Source organism: Abramis brama, assembly GCF_963993115.1.
Source record: "Abramis brama genome assembly, chromosome: 24".
NCBI classification, from domain to species: Eukaryota; Metazoa; Chordata; class Actinopteri; order Cypriniformes; family Leuciscidae; genus Abramis; species Abramis brama.
Window position 1 is genome coordinate 11,549,492 of NC_139986.1, and position 18,379 is coordinate 11,567,870.

Sequence of the window (18,379 nt, forward strand, 5' to 3'; positions counted from 1 at the left end):
AATTCATTATTTACTCACACTCATGTTGTTCCAAACCCATAAGGCTTTGATTAATTGGTTTGGTTTTACAATGCCTTTATAACCCTTTTAGATCTTTTAAGTTTTGGTTAGCTGGACTTTCTGTGGAGGGACAGAAACCTCTCAGGTTTCATTAAAATATCTCAATTTGTGTTTTAAAGATGAACCAAAGTCGTATGGGTTTAGACCACCATGATGGTGAGTAAATGATGACAGAATTTCCATTTTTTGGTTAACTAACCTTTTAAGGAAACAGTTTGCTTTTTATGTAATTTTATTATTGCTTTAATCCATCTGTTGCTTTTGAACAGGAATTCCATCTCCAGATGACCTGATCTCCATTTACTGCTGTTGTCGAGGGATCCCAAACTCTCTCCCCCAGCTAAACTTCTTTATTTCTATGGCCATTTTCAAAATGGCTGCAATTGCGCAGGTATTAAGTTCATGCAGGCCACGTCAAGCCATTGTTGTTAAAACAAAGTTAAACTGTTTGTGCCTGTAAATATGACTGTGGCGAGCAGGATGAGGCCGTGAGAGAGCGGCACGAGGCCGGTGGCGTGATTGATAATGAGCGACACCTCCGCGACGCACCGGTCTCTCTCGATCTCCACTGTCGTCGCTCCTCCTTTATGCTTCCGCTTCACCGTAAGAGATACGAGACCGGTGCGTCGCGCAGGTGTCGCTCATTATCAATCACGCCACCGGCCTCACGCCGTTCTCTCATGGCCCTCAACCTCACCCTGCTCGCCACAGTCATATTTCTCCAAGATTATTACATGATTAATGGACATTTAATATCATTCTGATTTGAAATATTCATTATTTGAGGGAAAAAGGAGAGTGTAGTACAATGAGAGACATAAAACTAGCACAGCTACACTACTGTGCAAAAGTTTGGGATCAGGAAGATTTCTTTATTTTTATTTTTATGAAATTAATACTTTTATTCAGCAATAATGCATTCAATTAATAAAAACTGACCAATCAGAATCACAAAGTATGTCACAAAGTATTCCAGAGCCATGTATTAAAATGAGAAAAACATATTTAATAAACATATTCTATGAAGGTAGATGATTTTACTCCAAGAATGTCAGTTGTATGCAGTAGTTCATGGTTGCGAATGACTGGTGAACCTTCTGTTTATTTTGTCTTATGAAACACAACTAATACACAGAGAAAATCACACAGGTGCTAAACTTATTCAGGACCAATAATTCTCTTTCTGTCCCCATTTTATGCAAGGGGATTTATGCAAGGCATTTGTTGGGCAATGCCAGTTCAATGAACGCAGCTGAGTTTGGAGAGAGCGTGGAGCCATTAGCCGAGCTGGGTTTACAGATTGCCTTTAGGTACAACAGCACAATCTCAACTCTTCATGCACATTAGAGGAATTACTTGCATGACAGATAATCTCTTAATGGTTATTTTCAGTTTTCCAATGTTCAAAAATACTTTCTAAGGATCTTTCATTATTTCACGTCGACAACAAGTTTTGTTTAAAAAGCATGCTGTGTTTTGGTTTTATTTTGTGTCTTATCTTTGAAGTTGTTTTGGAAACAGCAGAATATGTAATTAAAGGTATTTGAATGTAAGCAGGGTGTATAATTATTGGTTGTATTTTTATTGTCAGGGTATGTTGTTTGAAATTTTGCTTGGTTGTAATTATAAATAATTATGGTATTTTATAAAGGATGTGTTTTTTGATTGCAGCCCCACATTATCCCTGCCGATTTCTCATCAGCTGTTCATGCAGTCACCCAAAGGTCAGGTTGTCCTTCAGCATGTGAAAGAGTTCATGAGAAAGCACATACTTCCTGCGCAAAAGGTCAGCACTGCCGTCAGCTGTGTGGAAAATCCTTACGAGAGTACAGAAAGATATGATGTCAAAACATCTTTCATAATATCAGGAGATTATCTGGTTATTTGAATTTATGCAAATATAAAATGCAAAAAAAAAAATAAAAAAAAAAAATATATATATATATATATATATATATGTATATATATATATATATATATATATGTATATATATATATATATAAATTAAATTCTAGTAATTTTTTTTATTAAAAGACAATAAAATGATAATGTATTTGATTAATAATAATAATATTAATAATAATAATAATTATCATTTATTTGTTTGTTTGTGTACAATTATATTGTTTGTTACTATAAGGATAATCTTATTTCCCCCTTTTATGTTCTCTTGTATAGAAAGTAAAGGAGTACTATGCCAAACACAAGGACACACCTGAGAGATGGCACACACCTCCTGTGTTAGAGGAGTTGAAGGTGATGATACATACAATCATTGGAATATTATATAGTACCATCATATCACAACTTATACTGCTGTTTGTTGTTAGTAAGATTTACATTAAATTGATCAGAAGTGACAACAAAAAGACTTGTACAAGAATCCATCATGGTTTCCACAAAAATATTAAGCTGCATAACTGTTTTTTTAACGTTGATAATGATAAGAAATTTTCTTGAACATCAAATTAGCATATTTGAAGGATTTCTAAAGGATCATGTGACAGTGAAGACGAGTAATTACTGGAGTAAATTATACCAACCCCAAACTTCATCAGTAGTGTCAAAGAATAATGTATCTAATTGAACTGGAGTGAGTCATATTTTCTCTATGTATCCGTGTGAGCAGGCAAAGGCTCGAGCCGCAGGCTTGTGGAATTTGTTTTTTCCTTCAGAGAGTGGCCTCTCTCAGCTGGATTATACTCATATCGCAGAGGAGACAGGACACTGCTTCTACGCCCCCGAAGTCTTCAACTGCCAAGCCCCAGGTGGGAGTTTGCATGGGTCAGAAATGTGATTGTTTTTTTTAGGCTTTTTGATTTTGGCTTAAAGCTACTTAAAGGGACAATGTGTAGGAATTTCTCCCATCTAGTGGTGAAATTGTATTTTGCATTCAAACGAATAGTGCTCTACAGCGCCTCGCGTTTTCAAATGCGTGTTGCATCTACGGTAGCATTTATGTACCAAAAAGCTATGACAGGATGTCTTCTACTTAATCGAGTTTTCCTTCGGGTGAACAGGTTTGTTATTTAAAACAAACTGCAACTTGACACAACGAAAAAAAGAATGTTACAGTATGAATTACTGACTGTGAAAAACATGAACTATGGTAATTAGTAGTAATGCCTTCTTTATTCGTTATATTTTTTGAAGTATGTGCATTGTTAGATATCATCATCATCAGCGCCTTCTCTACTTTACTCAATAGCTGCTATTCATCAAAGAGCCTGTTTAACTTAACTATAAATGTTCTACTGTCTATATAATAAAGTACACAACCAAGCAATGAAAAAAAAGCTTGTAATTAAGACCGTAACATTGACTTACCTGTCGAGAAGAAAGCAGGCAACTTTAGCATCTCTTTTGAAAGCTTTCTCCTGCATTAGCTCTTTCCACCTGGAAAAAGCTATCCCAACATTAACCCTTGTTTTTTAATCTCCGGTCACGTTTCCTTTTACGGTCTATTTTGGACTTTTTCGACGACGAGGACTCCTTATCCTGTGACTCAGCATATGTATGGTCCTCCTCCATTATAAATAACCGTGCAGTGCAGCCTTTTAAACTTGCCGGGGCAGTGACAAGCGCCTCTCACTGCTCTGCTCCTCCGCTTCTGCTGGCTTCAGTCACGTGACGCTGGCTCTGAACGAAATGCGTTGTGGAAACGCGTTGGCCTAGTACTTTTTGTCCCTCTCTGCTATTATAGTTTTTCAAGATGGCGGAACTACATGGAAGCCTCCGTGGACCTACCCGTCCCATGTATATAAAGATAATAAATTCTTCGTTTACGAGGATAAGTCAGATCATTGGCAGAGGTATTTGTGCACCATTGAGGACATATTTATAAATAAAAATATTGATTTTAGATAATAAAATACCTAAAAAGCTACACGTTGTCCTTTTAAGGTACACTTCTTGCTTATAATATATAAGTGTATTTTTATATATTATAGTACAGAATAATAAAAATAACATGAAATGTAAAAAGTTTTACAACCATAATTAGTGAAAATCAGGTTTTCTCAGAGAAGTGTCATATTTTGAGTATATCTACGTTTTTTTTTTTTTTTGTCGTTACTAATATTTATTTTTATATTTAGTGTAAATTTCATGTCATAGAATTACATTTGGTGTGATTTGTAGACGAATTTTCTATTTAAAACAGAAAATCTTGCTGATTGTGTCAGCAATCAACACAATTGTATTTACACTACCATTAAAAAATTTGGGGTTGGTAAGATTTTAAATGTTTTTTAAAGACATTAGTCTATTATGCTCGTGAAGGCTGCTTTTATTTGATCAAAATAAGTAAAAACAGTAATAATGTAAAATATTTTTACAATTTAAAGTTTTCTATTTTAATATATTTTAAAATGTATATTTTTTTAGCATCTTTTACTCTAGCCTTCAGTGTCACCTGATCCTTCAGAAGATTAAAATATCCTGATTTTGTGCTCAAGAAACATTTATTATTATTATCAATTTTGAAAACAGTGCTGCTTAATATTTTAATATAGGATTCAGGACTCTTTGTTGAATAGAAAGTTCAAAAGAACAGCATTTATTAGAAATAGAAATATTAGAAATAACAAAAGTTTTTCACTTGATCAATTTAATGTATACTTGCTGAATAAAAGTATTTATTTCTTAAAAACATCTTACTGACCTTAAATTTGGAACAGCAGTGTAAATTCTGAGTGACTTATGGTAGTATTGATACGGTAAATGTCTAACAGACACTGGGAATATGGAAGTTCTGCACCTGTTTGGCACTGAGGAACAGAAGAGACTCTGGCTGGAGCCCTTGCTGAGAGGAGACATACGGTCCTGCTTCTGTATGACAGGTGATACAACTTATTTTCAAAATGTACTAACTAACTGATCAGTTTTAAAGAAGCTTATTATAATTTAGCTGGTTTCTGGTTCATCTGACTGACTGGACATTTTTTTAATTTGTTAATTCTTTTTTTGGTAACACTTTATAATAACTTTATAATAACTGCATGCTATGAATATTAGTTAAGCATTAGTAAATAGTTAATTCATCATTTATAAAGCATTAATGTACATTAATAAGCAGTTTATAAGTACAGCTATAAATGCTTTATTCTTGCATATCTATAATGTGTTTAATAATTGTATTAATTGTATATAAATAATCAGTTTATAATTTCTAAATTATGTATTACATTATTTACAAACCAGTTATTTAGGAGTTGTCAGTTGTTCATAAGATCATTTAGAAAGTGAATGATTAATAAACTATTTAAACGTACATTTATACGTCTTATTATTTAGACATATAGTAATAGTTACTCAGTGTGTTAATAAATGCTTTATTAACATGTATTCCTACTGTAATTCATGATTATTTAGGTAGTTATAACACATAGTAGTAAACTATTTTTGTGAGCTCATCTAAAGTGAGGACAATTTATGCCTCAGTAAGTTGGTAAAGTTGTGGTTTGGTTTCAGGCAAAGAAGGTCAGCGGATTCATGACTGTTGGAAGGTTATGAGAGATGACTAAGAGGGGTGTAAGTCTAGTGTATTGTTTAGAACAGCAGTGGACAGGTTTTCCATGAAGATGTAGTCTATTAGTAAGTTTTCTTGTCGGTAGTTTGTTGTTTGTTAGTCTGTTTGTGTTGTTTAAATTGATTATGGAAATGTCACTCAATATGCAGAGGGAGGGAGATATTAGAATGTGACATCCCATAAGGACGGATAGTGATTCAGTGGCGTTTTCCCCGATTTTGTTTAATTGGGATGCAATGCCAAATGGTGTGAACCTAGGTGTGTGGGTTATTTTGTGTGCAATGTGGACAGGTTTCTGAAGTAAATCCTATTTGAAACTATTTCCATCCAGTTAGTAGTATGTCGTGCTTCCAGTCCTCCTTGTGTTTTTAGTTTCTGTTGGGTCGTCAATTTAATTCTTGGGGTCTTACTTTCCAGTAGAATTTGGTAATGGTTGAGTCTAGAGATGGTGGGTTGTATTGGAATCATTGAGAATAAATAGTTTAATTTAGGGAGTGTTGTCTTTTTTATGACTGATATTTTGCCCAAAATGGATAATGATAAGTTCATCCAAGAGACATCTCTTGTTTTGAGGAATGGAGTAAAGTTAAGACAAAACAGCTCTGACAGCCTGGGGGAAACATGAATGCATAAGTATGTAATGTGATTGGTGCGGTGGTATAGATGGTTTATTTTGATGTCACATCTAAGCTGTAATGAAAGAATAGAAGATTTACTCCAGTTAAATAAGTATTCAGAAATATTAGAGAATGAATCAATGAGTTTAATCGTTTCTTGGAATGTTGTTGGGGATACAGTAATACATCATCAGCGTAAAGGCTGATTTTGTGGTGTATATTTAGTGTTTGAATTCCTTTAATGTAAATGTTTTGACAGATGGCTGCTGCTAACGGTTCAATGAAAATGGTGAATAGTTAGTGGGAGAGTGGGCATCTTTGTCTAGTTCCCAGTGCAGTTTAAGCAATGTGATGTTAGTCAATTGGTTATGATAGTGGCTGAAGGTGATTTATATAGAATTTTGATCCAGTTAATGAATGACTCCCCAAAGCCAAAGCGACTGGATATTTTTCTTTGGTGTGTTTACATAAGATTTATTAAACAGCTGAACACAGCATAACACGATAGAACAGAGCGCAGTAGTCTCCAGATATGGTTCACACTCAAGCCTCTATGTTACACACTCATTAGTACTTGACTTATAAGGAGGATTTATATTTAGGTTAATAATGAGGTCTGTGTTCAATGAGTGAACAAGGACTGGAATATCTGGTGGATGAGATTTAGGAAAACAAAGTGATTTTGATTCTCCTGCCAATAGAGCAAGCCAAAAGATGGCTATAGAGTGTATATGTGTGAGCACATGTGTAATGGTGATTTAAAAAGCCATCAAGTTTCTCAACATGCATATACAGATGGTGTTGTAATGCCCCCAGAGTTTTCATATTTCATTATTTCCAGTGTGTGTGTGTGTGTGTGTGTGTGTGTGTCGTTTTAGCTATCATACAGACGATAGCTGTAATTCTTACTTGTGTGTGTAACAAATGCCAGATTTCAAATGAAATATCTACACCAGGTTATCATTTCTGCCAGTCTCTCTTTTTCACTAGCAAAGGAGATTATCCTCTACCACATTTTTCACAAGGTTCCCTATTGTCCACAAGAATATATTTAAAGCCAACCCCCACCCTTTTAATTTACAAACCACTAGAATTGTCCATAGATTAAATTATGTAACTAAAATAACAATAATTCATGTTAAAATAATTAAGTGCCATGGAGTTTTAAGATATTATTAATTTACATGACTTTTTCAGGTCTAGAAATCATACTTTTAAAAATTAGGCTCTTTCATATATTCAGGGTTTCCAAGACCATGTGAATACTGGTTCTTCATAGACAAACAGTTGTTGAGGGGGTGAATTAAAATAATAAATACCTTGTTAAATGTTTTCAGCTCTGTGAAGCAAGAGAGAGTGGCCGACCGAGGATGGTCCACATTAAGACCTTTCCTATGATCAGCCAATCATTCATTCAAGCAAATATTAGTTATCTTTTGTGTCTTATTGCGCTTAAAGGGGTTGTATAATGCCCTTTTCACAAGATGTAAAATAAATCTCTGATGTCCCCAGAGTGTGTGTGTGAAGTTTTAGCACAAAATACCCCATAGATATTTTTATATAGCATGTTAAAGTTGTCACTTTTTGAGGGTTTGCAAAAACGCACCGTTTTGTGCCTGGCCCTTTAAATGCAAATGAGCTGCTGCAGAGGTTTCAAGAGCTTGTGTGTGTTAGCAGCTGCAATTACCTCACGCAGACACACTAAAATGACAGAAACTGTTCTGCCTTTAATGTTAAAATGGAGTCAGACAAAGATAGAGAGACTCAAGAAGAAGTGACAACATGTAGAGCAACAGGACGTCTCTGAATGGTTAGTTGATGAATTTATGTTGCTGATGTGGAGTTAACTATCTTCAATTAGCATATTCTGTCATGGTAATCTATAAATCGCTCGTATAGGAACTGTTGTGAGATGCACACAGAGTGACTTTCTATTGCATGTGAAAAGATGGATGCTAAAGTTTGAGCTGACTCACAAATGTACTCTTATACAACAACTTTTCCTCTTCTCAACATGGACTGCGTGTTCCCGGGGGCGGGGTTTATGTAAATTTTAGGGTTAGTGATGTCACTAACCCGGGAGGAATGTCGTGTAGTCCCTACCAGCCGTTTGTTGTAGTCCTTTTCTTTAAAAGCAAATATCTTCCTTTGCTTTTAACTTTGAGCGTTGTAACTTTGCAGATGTTGTTTATGCTCAAACAGCAACATTTCACACTAACTAAAGTTAGAAAAGTGAAATCATACTCAACCACCCCTTTAAACAAAAATAAACACACACAATTATGTCAAAATGCCAGTTTTTGTATTCTCATAAGCAGCCTTAAATGACTTAAGTTTTAAATTAACGTAAAGAGATAGAAAGATAGAAAATTGGATGGGTGTCAGATCAGCATCATATGCTTCATGTCTTAAAGTGACAACAGCATAATGTACCTGCTGAAATCTGTGTTATTAATGTTATTCAAAGAACAAATGAAAAAATAAGAAAAGAAAAAGAGAAAGAGAAAAAATAACTTGCTGATCTTGTCTGAATAGCTTTTGTAGCTTTAATAAGGATTAATCTCTATTTTAATATCTAATTTTACATTGGATCATGTTATTCAATTTCTGTAGTATTTCTTGCCTGAATACTGCTGTTAGACCTACCCTTGCACTGTTTATTTCATTTGTATTTGTCTTATATTGTATTTGATTGTGCTATCGCTTGTAATTTGTTTATTTGTCCTAATTTTATTACTGACGTGTCTACATAAATATTTTGAAATTTATGATTTTTTTAATGTGCTATAAAAATTGGAATTGAGAATTGTGGCAAAAAAATAACAAATAAAAAAAAAAATTCAAAGTAACATGGGTCAAAAACTTTTTGTGACAGGGCCAGTGAACTTTTGTCGGGGCAAGTAAAAATCTGCAAAAAAATCCTTACCGTAAAGTCCTGCTATATTAAAGGCACAGGCTAAATATGACATTTATCATAGTGTGCTTATGTGAAGATTGTTTATGTTCATTTAAATTAAAAGCGGTTTTCTTTTTTTTTAAAGCCTATACAATGATTAAAAATGTCTATAATTACTAATCTCTTACCCAGAAAAAAAATAATAATAATTGAATAGACATCAGTAGCAGTATTGGTATCGGTACTGGCCCTGATCCATTGTACTTAGTAAAAAGATGCATGTGAAATTATGTATTACAATATAAAAATATATACATACTTTATAGGTGCATGTTAATGTTAGGTGCATTTAATTACAAAAATGACAGAAAAAAATGTGATTTAATTAGTTATTTAAAAAAAAGAAGAAAGATTTACAGCACTACTTTTTTGGACTTAAGTACATTTAAGTCATCTTGATGCCCACTTTGAAGTTTGCTTTGAAGGTTGCCCCTTGCTCCCTGTTTGAGAACCACTGCCCTATTGGCTACCAGCCAAACCCTTATCATTTGGTTCACAAAAATATAACCAAATAAATAACTCTTTTGTGAATGTGCATCTTTAAAAACACATTGTCCCTAAAACCAGACTTTTACATAATATATATTAAAAAAATTCATTAACATTTCTTCACTGCTTATTTTTTCTAAAATAATTATTATTACTGAACCTGATACTCTTGTCTTGTTTTTTTTTTTTTGTCTTAGAGCCAGATGTTGCTTCAAGTGATGCCACAAACATGGAGTGCACCCTTCACAGGAACAAAGACCATTTTATCATTAATGGCAAAAAGTGGTGGAGCAGCGGTAAGTGTGTGAATGTCACAGAATGAGATCGAAAGTAGAAGGCGAGAAGAAATATTTTGTTTGTCAGTTGTCAAGAAAATAAATGTAGATTTTTTTAGGGTTTCTCCCCTGTGGAGACTAAACACGTTAAAAGGAACACTGAAACAGCAGGAGTTCCGATTTCTTAGCCTTAGTATTTTAAACAATCTTTCACCACAAAGACATAAAGAAATATATCACCAGAATGATTCATCCCACAAAACGACCATGTTCGTCCAAATCTTCACGATCACTGGCATGACGTTTAAAAAACATTTAAGATGTTTACACAAACCAGCTATGCAGAATCTGTGAACGATAAACACAGACTTAGGGAACTCAAAGCGCTCGCAACGGGTGGCAAAGCAGAAACAGACCCATTAGTCGAAGTTCCCGCCTCACAGCTTCAGAGCTAGATCTGAGCCACGAGGATAAGCCTGCCATGATCTCTTCCTGCCTTTGACAAGATTTAGGAAAAGTCACATTTTGAAGGATTTTCATGCTAAATGACAATGCTAACATTATTTTTGTAAAACTGCCAGTTTGTGGCTTGTTTTTTTTACCTCATTTTTCTCACTTTTAGTCATTTTTAAACCAAATCCGTTTGAATGAACAGTCTGCCCTCTGAGATCTGTAGACTCATACTCATACTCTCTTGTTTTCATTTTTATTCGTATTTTTAGGAAAGCTGACTGCAGGCATGCATAATTGCATTTTGTTGACGTGTTGACTGGGACTTGCATGACAGGGATAAAAAAAACAAAAAACTTTATGTGATGAAAGGCAGTTTTACCGTTTACTGTGGTGAGATAACATCAATGATCAGGGTTTAAAATGGCATTGTATCCTGTTTACAGTGCTGAAGGTTGTTTTTTAATCTGTATGGGATGTTTAGAGTTGCTTTGGTATTTTCCTCTTAGACATTGTCCCCTGTAGAACATTCCAGATGGTTCTAGCCATGTGTCTTTGTGGTTTCGGGGCCCTCCTGAATTAAACATCCTCAAAGCAAAGGACCAAAGGTTCTCTATCATCACGCCAAATTAACTTCATAAAGTCTGAACTGACTTTAAACTGCCCCATGAAATCTCTGCCAGTATCTTATTTTATTTTTTCTTTTAAACTTTTAACTTCTTTTCTTATTTTTCCACTTTTTATTAAGGTAATTAAACGATTATTTAAACTTTTAACTTCTTTTCTTATTTTTCTATCTATCTATCTATCTATCTATCTATCTGTCTGTCTGTCTGTCTGTCTGTCTGTCTGTCTGTCTGTCTGTCTGTCTGTCTGTCTGTCTGTCTATCTGTCATTCTATCGTTCTATCTATCGTTCAATCTATAGTGGTTAAAATATTTTTTTTTTATTGAATCTTATTTCTCTAAAACATCACATTTCGGTAAAAGGGGTTGCAAATTTTACTTGTTGAATATTGGTCTAAAAACATTACCTTATTTTGTTGCATGTCTTTGCGTCAACACTACCATTGCATGTAGTAGTTTCCCCTCTAAAAGACCCCTTTCACATGAAACAACATTTTGTTACCTCATAAATCCTGTTGCTCAGAAATACTTCTTATAACAGACGTTGTGGATTGTGAAGTTCACGGGTGGTCGTTTGACAGTTATGGGAGAAATATCTTCAGATAGGAATAGTGACAAGTTGTGAGATCTTTTTGTCTGATCTGACTTGTCACCAGAGTTGTTTTGTGTCTCTCTGAGGAGTTTTAAAAACCTCTCATCAGCATATGTGGAAACAGTGATCTTTGTGTCTCTGAGAAATGGAAATCCAAGCTTTCCAGTGCTATCTCTTGCCCTGTTAAACTCGTGCAGATGTACAGATTCATCAGTACAAAGGGTACGTTTGAAGAATGGTAAATCCAAATTATTTGGTTACCAGATGAGTCTGTTGTGTGTAAGTGCTTCATATCTCCTGTTTTTGAAGATGTACAGATGTTGTTTTCCACTACTATCATAAACCACCATCAGTTCTGGGGATTGCTAAACATATCTTTATTGTTGACACATGTGGAGTGAATTTCAAACGGTTAATCATAGACAGTTTGGTGTAATGACATTCAATGGCCTAACACTTTTCACCTAGGAGCCTTCGGCAAGTATGGCTAATATTGTTAAACTACTTTTAGTGGAAAAACACTTTTTAGTAAAAAACAAACAAACATTGAAATATATGACAAGTTTGAATTAAAAGGATTGCTTCATTGATAAGAACTCTTGTTTTTCATGTCGTTGTCTTGCTGGATGGGTAGTTGTTGTTTAAGTTCCGTTGGTTTTCCTAGGCACACCATCTGCACATCTGCAGTATGCAGATAGAAATTACATGATTTTAATTAAACAGAACGTATTGACTTACAGGACTGCGGTTTGTTTGTATTTACATGCTGGAAGACTGGATTTTGTTGGATGATTATCGGATATTCATTTTTGATTTATACATACTGTGTACTTATATATTCCATTTATGCACTGTGTACTTTATAGATTATGTAAATGTCATACTTGTACTGAATTATCTGGTGTTAAGCATTTGTTTCCCTTCTCTCTATACATTTCTAAAATCCTCTGTCATATCTAAACTGAATATTGAACTTAATTCACTTGCTTGGAGAGAAATTGCTCCATATACGCTTATAAGTCGTGACACAAAGATAATTGGTTCCGGGTCCAAGCCTGTTTTTAATAGTATTTTTTTAAATCATAATAATTGCGCTAGGGTTGGGGGTCAGATTTTCCTTCTTTTTTGTCTTTAGCTGATCACTTGCCTGCTTTTAAAAAGCAACAATCTCTGGGTTCACTACGTCTTGGACACTCAATTTTAAAGTTGAATCACTGTCTGAGCATATGATTTCAATATGTATATCAAGTTTAGGATCATGATTTTTTCGGTAGGATTGGGGCCTACCAGTAGGATTAAGTTTGACATCACGCATCTCTTTTGGATCCAAATTAGATGCCAAAATCAAACAACAAATGGAGATTACTCTTCTCTCTAGTAATATGGCACATAGTCTTAGAGCTCAAACATGAATTGGGGCTCAGGTCAGGAAGCCAGATAGACTGGCTAAACCGACCGTCTGCCAGCTGTCTCACGTCACCAAGGTCAGATAAATCCCATCACATAGAGCCTTTTTCACCTAGATATCATCATATAGAGACTGTGTCTGTTCCCCGGATTAGGAAATACAAAAAACTTCAAAAAAAGGGTAAAAATTGAATTGATGTTCAACAAATAAAAAACAGATATAATACAAATAAGCAAATGATAAAGCTCGGGTTGCTGAATATTTGATCCCTTACTTCAAAAACACTTATTGTTAATGTTATGATTACAGACTATAACCTAGATGTGCTGTGTTTGACAGAAACCTGGCTAAAACCAAACGATTACATTACTTTAAATGAGTCCACCTCAAAATATTATGGTTATAAACATGAACCTCGTCTGAAATGCAAAGGGGGAAGTGTTGCTGTTATTTATTGTTATATTCTCAAAATTACTAAGAAGTCTAGTTTCAAATATAATTATTTTGAAGTGTTCGTGCTTAATGTAACATTATATAGTGTAAATGATAAATCACATTTGAGATTTGTGCTGGCTACTGTATACAGGCCACCAGGGCACCATACAGACTTTATCAAAGAATTTGCTGACTTTCTATCAGAGTTAGTACTGGCTGCAGATAAAGTCCTAATTGTTGGTGATTATAATATACATGTAGATAACGAAAAAGATGCATTGGGATTGGCATTTAAAGACATTCTTAACTCTATTGGAGTTCGACAACATGTGTCAGGACCTACTCATTGTTGTAATCATACTCTAGATCTAATATTATCACATGGAATCAATGTTGATGCCGTTGAAATTCTGCAGCAGAGCGATGACATCTCAGATCATTATCTAGTCTCGTGTAAACTTAATTTACAGATATGTTAGACCTATCACTTCTGTGTACACAGTGTAAATAACTATGAAGTTTAATCTATCTTCTCCCAGTTCACCGGCCACTTACTTTCATGTATTTTGGGAGAAAATGATGAATTCACATGCTGTAATAAATCCAACAGACAGGAATCTCTGAACTGCGGCCCAACTTTTTCCAAACATGGCGGTGCCCATCTCACGTTACAGATCAAGATCATTTATAAAGGTTTTTCAACAACAAAACAAACTCACTTACACGTATTTGAGAATCGGAATAGAAGATAGTTGATGACATGGTAAGCAAGTTTGTTTAGAAATAAAAAAATATATTTTTAGTAAAATATTTAGAAATAAAAGCGCTACATCTGTCATACAGCGCTATTTTGGCTGAATTTATTCCAATTGATGAATCTAAAAAAAAAAAAAATTTACATGAAACTTACCAATTCACAAAATCAACGGAATGCATAGAAAATTGGATGACTAGTAAATTCCTACTACTATTTCTGAAAAAAAACAAAAAAAAAACAGAGATTCTAATTATTGGACAAAAAACTTCCTCACGTAATAATCTAGAATAAATATATCTAAATTACGTCATATGCTCTCATTGACAAATGCAGAACAATTAGTTCATGCGTTCATGACATCAAGGCATCAATGACATTATTGAAATGCTCTTATGGGTGGTTGCCCTTCACGCTTAATAAACAAATTACAGCTGGTCCAAAACGCAGCAGCTCGAGTTCTTACCAGAACCAGGAAGTATTAGCACTGTTCTGTCAACACTGCATTAGCTCCCTATTAAACATTGTATAAATTTTAAAATATTGCTGATTACTTACAAAGCACTAAATGGTTTAGCTCCCCAGTACTTGAGCGAGCTCTTAACGCATTATAGTCCTTCATGTCTATTGCGATCTCAAAATTCCGGCCAGTTGATAATACCTAGAATATCAAAATCGACTGCTGGCAGTAGATCCTTTTCCTATTTAGCACCAAAACTTTAGAACAGTCTTCCTAACATTGTCCGGGAAGCAGACAAACTGTCAGTTCAAAGCTAGACTAAAAACACATCTCTTTGACCTAGCATACACATAACACATTATAGACTTCTTTAATTCATTGTTAGGCTGCATAGATTAGGTCAGCCGGAACCGGGAACACTTCCCATAAATCCTGATGTACTCGTAGTATAACTGCGCAGCGCTTCTGTGTTGTACGTCACACACATGACCAGCGTCGGCCAATAGTGAGCCTACGTGTGACGTACAACACAGACGCGCTGCGCAGTTATACTACTTGAAAAGACTCGAGGCCCAGAGAGAAGGAAATGAATAGTGGAATAAAGTTGTTATTTTTGTTTTTTTTTGCGCACAAAAAGTATTCTCGTCGCTTTATAAACTTAAGATTGAGCCACTGTAGTCACTTGGACTATATTAACGATGTCTTTAATACATTTTCTGGGCCAGCAAGTTATAATGCCTTAGAAGCCTACGGAGGAGTGATCCAGCTCTCAGATTTAATCAAAAATATCTTAATTTGTGTTCCGAAGATGAACGAAGGTCTTACGGGGTTGGAACAACATGAGGGTGAGTAATTACTGACAGAATTTTCATTTTTGGGTGAACTAACCCTTTAAGTTTTGTTCAAGCTTAAAGCAACAGGTTTTCAGTTAAGGAAGAATATGTATGGTATTTGGGGTAAAAGGTGCTCCTGCGGTTAGTGCGAAAGGCACAATAATATATATTTTTTTTTCAAAATGTTGCAAATAAATGCTGCTTCATCTGTGAGCACTGTGAGTTTGAGGCGCTTTTAACATGCATTTGAAAAAGCAACACATGTCAAACATCTTTCCAAACATGAGAAGCATTTATGAACCTCTTGTCCAACAAAAGACAACATTTAATAACATGCTTTTACTCCAAACTCACTTCATATCGACAGTTGAGCATCCTTCTGTGAGATGATGTGGCTTCTTAAACAGAATAAGGCAAACTACGTATTATTTCAGACTATTCTATATAGTGATAAAGACTATGTCAATTAGCATTGAAGTATAAATAAACTTTATTATCATGAAAATACCTAAAAAGGCTTGAAGAACTTAGATGAACCATATATTGTCGTAGTCGTGTGTTTATTATTCATGTTTAATCAATCAAAGAGTTTCAATCTTCTGTTTATTCAGCTACAACGATATAGTATGATGCCCATGGGGATTTTTGGAATGACTTGCGTTATCGTATTTCTGCGGGGCATATTTGGAGTCATATTTATTTGTTACTAATGTAAAGCTATTTGGATTTATTATGGGATATATTTAATGCTTTCAGAATCTTTACTTTTTAAAATAATTTTTTGTCTTTATTTTTAAAATGAACAGTTTAATCAGTTTATTTATTGACCAAAAAATTTGTTTTTATTTATTTATCAAAATAAACCAAAAACAGTACAAACTTTGCTAAAATTGTTTTGAACAAGTTTTAACTTAAGAAAGGATCAAAAACATATTATTTTAGCTAAAGTATTTGTATAAATATTTTTTGCTGTTTTCCTCATGCTGGTGAGCCTTTTACCCTGTGTGCGGGGTGAAGGACCACCCTCGCCACCTCATACAATTATAAGATTTTCAAACAAACCATCCACTTTTATGATTTATTTTCACACAAAATTTGTTGCTTCATTAATGTTCAATAAAAACATATTTATTTTTTCTGCAACCGTACACTATGGTAGTAGTGAAAAGCATAATTTGGAATACACGACACAACATTTGCCCATAATTTTCCCTTGATTTATAGTTTTGAAGACTTAGCATAAAAATAGCATAGTGTATGATTTTTCTTTTTTAAACCTCCGGATTCCATCTAGTTGGAGGAAATCAAGCATGCATGATATTTTGAGCCGATTTTAGAACACATATTGTTTTCATTTGTCATGTGTCTCCTAGCAACAAGGCACATGTTTCTGCATTCGTTTTTTTGTTAGGAATGACCATAAAGTATGACATTACCTACCGTTATCAATTTGTTTTGACTTGGCAAATGGGTTGCTGTCTTAAGACTTGCATAATCACCCATGAGGCTCAACAATTTGGCAACTTTTATAGGAAATCTGTCTACAAATTTCATCAAAACAAATTTCATCCTTGCCTAATGCCATGTATTCCAGTACAGTCTTTTGTCATTGCAAGTTGTGCTAAAATAATTTCTCATAGCACTCTTTACTCTTCCTTTCATTGTTTTCTGAATGAACCTTCTGAACGTTTTATACATTAACTCATCCCTATGAGCAAAAACAGAACCAGACAGCTGTCGTCTTTACCCTTTGGCCTTCTCCTCTCTTTCCTTTCAACCATTCTCATATCCTTTTCTTTTGCGACTTCCGCTACATCCACAAAGCCACAAAAATGCAAAGGCTGAACTAGCTGCCCTCAATGTTTTTTTCCCCCCACATTTTTTCCTCTTTTCCTTCTTTTCACTTTTCTCTCTTGGGAAAGACAATTTCCTTTGGTAGCTCCCAGGCCTATGGTGAGTTTTGTGCATATCTGGTGGCCTTGAACTTCAACATTTCACAGCTCCTTTACTCCTTCGTGCATGTGTGCAATCGCTTCCAGACCACCCTTATCGTCTGTGGAAAACCAGGCACGGGGAGCTATGCAGCTTAGCGTGTTTCCATGTGCATGCTGAAGCCTCTAGCATGATTCTGCGGTTCTTTTAAAAGTGGTAGCAACTGATTAGTGGAAAGGGAATAAACTGGAGAAAAGGAATAGGGGGTGTTGAAGGACATCATAGTGCGGAACAGAAGACGAGTGTATTTATTATGTATGTCAGATTACTGTATGTTAATAATCAAATTATTAACAAATATTAACAAAAGTAAATTTATCTGTGTACACAATAATGAATAAATTATATTAACAATACATATATTTTATATTATATTCATACTGTATATTTTATATATAAAAAAGAAAAATATTATTTCTCAAATGTATTAAATTTTTTATAAAATAATCAATATTTTATTAAAAATTTAAAACATTTGAGAAATAATATTTTTATTTTTTATATATAAAATATATATATAAATTAATTAGAAATTTTAATAGCAACTATTGTTATCATTAACTATATCTAATAATTTATATATCTCATAAGTTATATAATTTTAAAATATGTAATATGTGACCGATCACGGAAAGTAGGGACACAAGTCGGTTTTGGGGCATTTTGAGTTATTCACAGATTCTGAAAGTGTAGTCTCCAAGCTTTCCAACGATGTGTAACACATGGAAATCTGATAATATTTGGAGAAGTTGTGGCCATTTGAAGGTAGGCACTCAAAAGAGCTCTGAAGATTGTGAAGTTCTCACCTCTCTCTGCTGCTGGGAGTGACAATAGGGCTCATTTACATATCATTTAGATAAGCCATACCCCCTGTAAAACTCACCCCTGTAAAGCTGTAAAG

General features: G+C 34.4%; 1 protein-coding gene across 2 annotated transcripts in view; it reads left to right on the forward strand.

The window, feature by feature from the left end:
• The window catches only part of acad11 (acyl-CoA dehydrogenase family, member 11), a 128,248-nt gene that overhangs the window by 4,085 nt on the left and 105,784 nt on the right, over nucleotides 1–18,379 (forward strand). For both annotated transcript variants that reach the window (XM_084103081.1, XM_084103080.1), the window contains exons 7-13: nucleotides 330–451; nucleotides 1,264–1,370; nucleotides 1,732–1,846; nucleotides 2,240–2,317; nucleotides 2,691–2,829; nucleotides 4,795–4,902; nucleotides 9,851–9,949. In XM_084103081.1, the coding sequence (XP_083959207.1) occupies nucleotides 330–451; nucleotides 1,264–1,370; nucleotides 1,732–1,846; nucleotides 2,240–2,317; nucleotides 2,691–2,829; nucleotides 4,795–4,902; nucleotides 9,851–9,949 (768 nt within the window). The remainder of the gene's footprint in view (nucleotides 1–329; nucleotides 452–1,263; nucleotides 1,371–1,731; nucleotides 1,847–2,239; nucleotides 2,318–2,690; nucleotides 2,830–4,794; nucleotides 4,903–9,850; nucleotides 9,950–18,379) is intronic.